The sequence below is a fragment of the Camellia sinensis genome, chromosome 8, assembly GCF_055761805.1.
Source record: "Camellia sinensis isolate YWXY chromosome 8, ASM5576180v1, whole genome shotgun sequence".
Lineage (NCBI taxonomy): Eukaryota > Viridiplantae > Streptophyta > Magnoliopsida > Ericales > Theaceae > Camellia > Camellia sinensis.
Window position 1 is genome coordinate 48,989,092 of NC_138968.1, and position 6,286 is coordinate 48,995,377.

Consider the following 6,286-nt stretch of genomic DNA (forward strand, 5'->3'; position numbering starts at 1 on the left):
TATTGGTTCTAACAAGTAGACTTATTGTCTAATAGGTCTTATAGAAAAAATTTGTCATAAAAAAGGTCACTAATTTTAAGTTTTAACGATAATTTATAAAAATTATGACAAAAAAGTCATTAATTGTCAATTTTTAGCGATGTATGTAAAAATTATCACAAAAAAAATTATTTTTAGTGACAATTTTACGAAGACTTATTTTTAATAGGACTTGATGAGAATTAAGTCTAACTATTAGGACTTATAGGTAATTTAACCTACAAAATTATCTATAAGATGGTTTTGTATAGATAATTTTGTGGTAAATAATTGTAGAGAGCTACAATTGGAATTTATCTCTGACATAGATGGAGATATGTTTGAACCTTAGTGAGAGAGAGAGGGAAGAAGCTTCATTTGTTTAACCTATTTAATACTAATTATAATGGGGAGAGAGAAGAAGCTTCATTTGTTTAACCTACTTAATAGCGAGAGAGAGAGAGAGAGAGAGAGAGAGAGAGAGAGAGAGAGAAGAAGCTTCATTTGTTTAATAACTTCAGGAAACTCCTATATTTGCTCCATGTGCCACATGCTAACGTTGACTCCATCAATTACCCTTGTTTTCATACTCATCCTTACTCTCAACTTGTCAGTATTTCATGAATAATAATACTAATAACTAGTACACATCCAAAAAAAAAAATAATAATAATAATAATAAAAAATATGATAACTATATAATCAAAAAAAAAAAAAAAACTATATAATCATAACTTGATTATTATATAATTTATCACCCGGTGATGCTTCCGACCCCAGTGGCACCTCAGTGACGTGGCGCGTTGCCATTGGCTAAAAAAAAAAAAACAATTTTTTTGGCCAATAGGAAGAGACCCCCAGCACCCCCAGTGGGGGTCTCATGCATTTTCCTTTATCACCACTGCATCAAAAATAATACAATAGTGGAAAATTATATGACACGATAATTACATTTTTATAAATGTTATGTAATTTCATTTTTATTACATTTTCTCATTTGTAAACATAAATGAGTCTTATATATATTTATTAATAGGAAAAGATTATGGTGCACACCCCTTAAATGGTAGTAGGATATGTACAATATGCACCTTATAACTGTAGAAGAAAATATCATAATTTCATACTTTATCAGTGATAACTTTATCAATGATAACTATAAAAATAAAATAAAAAAATAAAAAAGTCATAACCAAACACCACTGAGGCATAACTAAAGATCTTATGAGTCAAAATTCAAATATTGTCATAACTAAAAAAGAAAATTAGTTATAACTAAAATATATGATACACTTCTTTCAAAGAATACGTATAATAAAAGGGAAAATGGGAGAGACTCTCAACACCCTCACTGGGTGCTGATTGGCCCAATTTTTTTTTTTTCTTCGTTTCATCCTCTCCCTGCCCCCCACGTGTATGTGGGGGTGGTGGGGTCTGCAGCACTATTGTAATAAAATTTTTCTTATTAATATGAGTCTTAGTATCTCGTATGTAACAGTGAAAAAAATAAAATAATAAATAAGATTGTGTATAGCATTATTCCTTTTTAAAAATACAAGCCATTCTAATGGGTTTTTTATTTTAAAATATTCACCTTAGCGTCATCAATTTTGGATAAAATAAAAAAAAAATAAAAAACTAAATAAATTTTTTTTTTTTTTAAAATTTTTTTATAACACTACTCTCTAAACAATACACATAAAAAAAACGAATATCAAAACATAATTGATATTATTTTGTTGCAAAACATAACAATTAATGGAAAGAGGTAAATGGCCATTCGCTTCTCAATATGATAGGTTGAGGTTAATGGTGGCATCTATACTTGTTTATCAAAATTTTATGCAAATTGCGATAGTAGTTGTTATACTTTAGTTTTGTATTATTTTGATTTCTATAATTTTAATTGATTTGATTTTTTATCTTGAATTTATGATTTTGTTTAAATTTGATACAATTGGTTACAACTCTTAACTTTTTTTTTTTTTATGAAAAATATACATGTAAGTGGCATGTATCATATTTTTTAGAGTAAAATTATAAGTTTACTAACTCCAGTAAGTTAACCTTAACTAATTTAGTGATTATTTTCAGTCAAAAATACTAACAACATTATTAATTAGATTAAATTGACAGAAAATTTAAAATTAAATATCAAAATTGTACCAATTAAAATATATGGACCAAAATGCCATAAGAGACAAAATGTAGGGACTACCAGTGTAATTTGTCCTAAAATTTTTAAGAAAAATTCAATTTACCATTTCGTGGTTTGGGCTAAGAGCAATTTATCCCTTTGTGATTCAGAAATATGCAATCAACTCCATTCTCAACTAATCATATTTAACCTTATGTACTTCTAACAAGATTTTTAATAAGAGTGTAAATATTTGTAGAATTATTCATCCTTGTTACACCTTTTAATGAGATTATGCCAAAGAGATTAATAGGTTTGACTTTGTCTTGTACCTACAAGAGTTTCCATCATATGACTAGTGTTCTCATTAATTCGATAACACGATATCAGCATGTTAATTGCTAACTTAGTGTTTCTGAATAATAATCACTCAATCATTAATATTATCATTTAATTATTATTTAACACATTAGAAAGGTCTAAAAGATGAAAACATTTTTATGATTACTAAGAAGAAATCATGTCATGATGTCCAAAGAGAGACTCTCTTTTAAGGGAGCCCTGCATTACATTGCTAGAAGAGGCAAAGTCCAGGTACTGATGATGATGAGGGAGGTTGTTGTGGAGAAAATATGATTTGTCATCTGGGTCAACCAACTCCAGCTCCAGCTCCAGCTCCAGCTCGTGCTCGTGCTCGTGCTCATACTCGTGTTCGTGCTCGTGCTCGTGCTTGTGCGGAGTCTGCATAGGCAGCTCTTGCTGCATCTGGATGCAAAATATCTCAGCTTGAGCCACTGCGAGCTGCATTTGGAGCTGAGAAACCTGGTTTTGGAGGTAGGATATGGCTCCAACGCAGCCGTAGACAGGGTCTCTCATCCTTGCATTCGCTTCGTACACTATACTGCTCACTGCATCTGCCCTCTGATGAACTGGAAGATCCTACATTAATCCCAAAAAACAAAGTATAATGATGTGTATTGAGAATCGGATGACATAGTCTTTATTTTTAAACATCATTCATGAAAAATAAATAAATAAATAATAGCTGAACTTGTCGTATTGACTGTAAATTATATTCTGAATCAGCTATATATATAAATATACATACTATATATAAAGCTTAGAAACTCAATATTAAGAATAAATCTAATTCACATATTTTAATTTTTTGATAATTTAGAATTTCCTAGCACTATTGATATATATTGTCAAAGCAAAGAAAACCCAAATGAACAAAAGCTTAAAAACATATATGTGCAGATAATGACATGTCTACATACATGTATACATACAGAGAGAGAGAGAGAGAGAGAGAGAGAACCTGCAACATTTTGCTAACATTGCTAGCACCAAAGACCTTGTGAACGATGGCAAACTTGCGGGGGTCATCGGAAGGGAAGTAAGGAGCAAAGATGCAGTCCTTGGTGCATCGACGTCGCAGCATCTTGCAGGAAGCACAGGGTGAATTTCCACCCATTTTTTTCTTTTTCTTGGGAAAATCTTTGAGAAAGTTGGTGGTAAAGAAGAGAAAAAGATGAGAAAGAATTATATAAGCTAGGAAGAGAACACAAGCTTTTGGAGTTTGTGGAGAACGAAGGGGACTAGAGTGGATATTTATAATAGCTCGAGTGTATATGCATAAGATCAACAAATTGTTAATTATTTAGGAAAATGTCAAATTAAATAAATAATTTGCAAAGATCTCAGTTATTTATTTATTTTTTAAGGTCTTAGTTATCATTGAGTTTCGAAAAAGGTTTGGAATCATTTGACAGAACCTTGTGGAATGAACCAAATTTAAGGGCAAGCTATAAGAACTAAAAAGGAATTCAAAGTGGTTTTATTTAGTCGGTAAAGAAAGTAATCAAAGGACTTACCATTTAAGATGTCGCAAGTTTGAAATTTATAAAGGCTAATTATTCTAAATTTTGGGGTCACTAGAGATCTACCTGGTCGTTAATTTCAAGGACTCAGGATTTAGTTGAGGCGTGTGTGAGTTTGTCCGGATCTAGTTATCAAAAGAATAAAAAAATACCAAACATCCCAAACTTTAAGGCTACTAGATATTTACCCGGTCGTTAATTTCAGGATCCTAAAATTTTGTCAAGATACACATAAATTAATCGGAATACTTGATTATGAGAGAGAGAGAGAGAGAGAGAGAGAGAGAGGGGTGTCGTACTCACTAGTCTTCTTAGATGTTAAGCTCCTAATTATAATTTACAATAGGATGTTAAGCTCCTAACTCTAATTTACAACACTTTTTGATCATCTTGTTGGTGGAATAAAATTTGGTAGGTCCAACACTAGGGCCGAACACACGAAAATTTTATTCACTCTAGCACACATTTTTAATTGGGAAATTTACTTTTCAGTCCACATTTTAAAAATAATTACAGATTTATAGAAAGTTAATGTATTTAAATTATTAATATTTATGAAATTTATTACTAAGTTATAATTAATTTGATATTTTTCCACTTTAATCAAGGTCAACAATTGCTATAGGTGTGTAGACACTTAAATTTTCACGTGTCTTAATCACCATTTGATTAATCAAGAAAAATAAATTTTCTTGATTGGTCAAAATTAAGATGGTCAAAACTTTCAAATGGATATGGGTCCTACTAAGATTATGGATCTTAATCCATTTTAAATTATGGGTCACACTGTAGATGTCCCCGAACGTCTCGGGAGGGAAATCCCGCGTTTTGTTCATATAGGCTCACTATAGTTCGGACTCAAAAGTCATGGTCTTGTATCTAATCTCGCAGAGTGCAATGCAAGACCGATGAATCATCAAAGAGTCCAAATCTGGCAAATCATTTTTGAAAACAGATTTTTTGAAAGAAGTGCCAAACATGAACTGCTTTGCCAGATACAGAGTCGCCACCTAAATGTTTTGTTTTGGAAAATTTAGGAAACCCTGACTCGTTTGCCTAAGGCCACGTGTCCGTCATCACCAAAGTTGCCTCGGCTCGGGAACTTGGGTACGATTGGAGAAGATCACTTCATGAGCACCCCCGCTCGCCCGATCAATCTGCCTCTACTAACCATGTTATCTAGTTTTGAAAACATTATGCATTCTTATTCCGGTTATTAGCCTAGATTTACTATGTGATGCACACAGCATATAAGTATAGACTGGATTGCCTGAATTGGAACAAAACATCTCATGTTTGTTTATTTGAAAATGGTTTGATGGTGCTACTCGTAAGTAGGCTAAGACGTGGATTTGCCACCCTCAGGTGGGCTTAGAAAACATGATGATTTGTCACTCTCAAGTGGGCTTAAAACTCATAATTGATGAATTGTTCCAATCCAAATAACCTAACCTTCACCCATAAGCATTCAGGCAGGTATATCACATAAGCAATTAGCCTCATGGTAAGCATGCTATCATGACAGTCACTCACACACATGAGGGGATGCTAAAGCATAAACACTTACCGAGTACTCCAAGCCAAAACAGAAGCTGATTAGAAATCATGCATGATCCTAAATATACAGAAATGCTTAATGCAACACATGCAAAATGCAACTATAGTAGGCTCGGCTATTTTAAGGATGGCATGTGAAATGTTACAACTAACAAGTATTCAACTTGGAATTGAAATACAATGCGGTTAGTATGATGCGCTGAGCCAAGTGCATGCAATACAGATGAATGATGCAAACATGCAAGCATAAGTATGCTAATTGAAACATGCCCTAATCTAACCATCATAAGCTGGTAAATAAAAGGGAGAAAGACACGGGGTTGGAAGACATACATCACACACACGCACACTTATTACAATTGTGCCCTCGCTCGGAGGGTTTGAAAGAATAATACAGTCCGAATAAATAATTAAATATTACAAAACCCTAATTAATCAACAAATTAACTAGGAAAGCAGATAAACTAGCATGTAAGCTTATGGACCGCCTCAGCTCTGTTCCGAATGATGAAAGATGCATGCTTGAGTTGCCTGGCGCGGAAATCCATTGCGATGCCCTGATTCGCCTCTGTTTGCAATTAATCCCGGAATGCTATGCAAAGCTCCAGAAGGCTATTGATTTCTGATTTGCTGCAACAGAGAGCAAGAAAGGGGCATGGCAAAGTATTTTCACATATGTATGCATGACTAC

At 33.0% G+C, this 6,286-nt stretch overlaps 1 protein-coding gene across 1 annotated transcript; it reads right to left on the reverse strand.

Annotated features, from left to right (window-relative positions):
- Nucleotides 1-2,567: 2,567 nt before the first annotated feature.
- LOC114315738 (uncharacterized) lies at nt 2,568-3,842 on the reverse strand. Its single transcript, XM_028262341.2, has 2 exons — nt 3,477-3,842; nt 2,568-3,094 (listed from the first exon to the last, which is right to left on the reverse strand). The coding sequence occupies exons 1-2, from the start codon at nt 3,630-3,632 to the stop codon at nt 2,663-2,665; spliced, it is 588 nt and encodes a 195-aa protein (XP_028118142.2). The 5' UTR covers nt 3,633-3,842; the 3' UTR covers nt 2,568-2,662.
- Nucleotides 3,843-6,286: the final 2,444 nt, after the last annotated feature.

Excerpts from the sequence above, each read along its gene's own strand:
- LOC114315738 (XM_028262341.2), bottom strand. The coding sequence starts at position 3,632 with ATGGGTGGAAATTCACCCTGTGCTTCCTGCAAGATGCTGCGACGTCGA. Across the intron at positions 3,095-3,476 it reads ATGTTAGCAAAATGTTGCAG|GATCTTCCAGTTCATCAGAG; the intron begins GTTCTCTCTCTC and ends GGATTAATGTAG.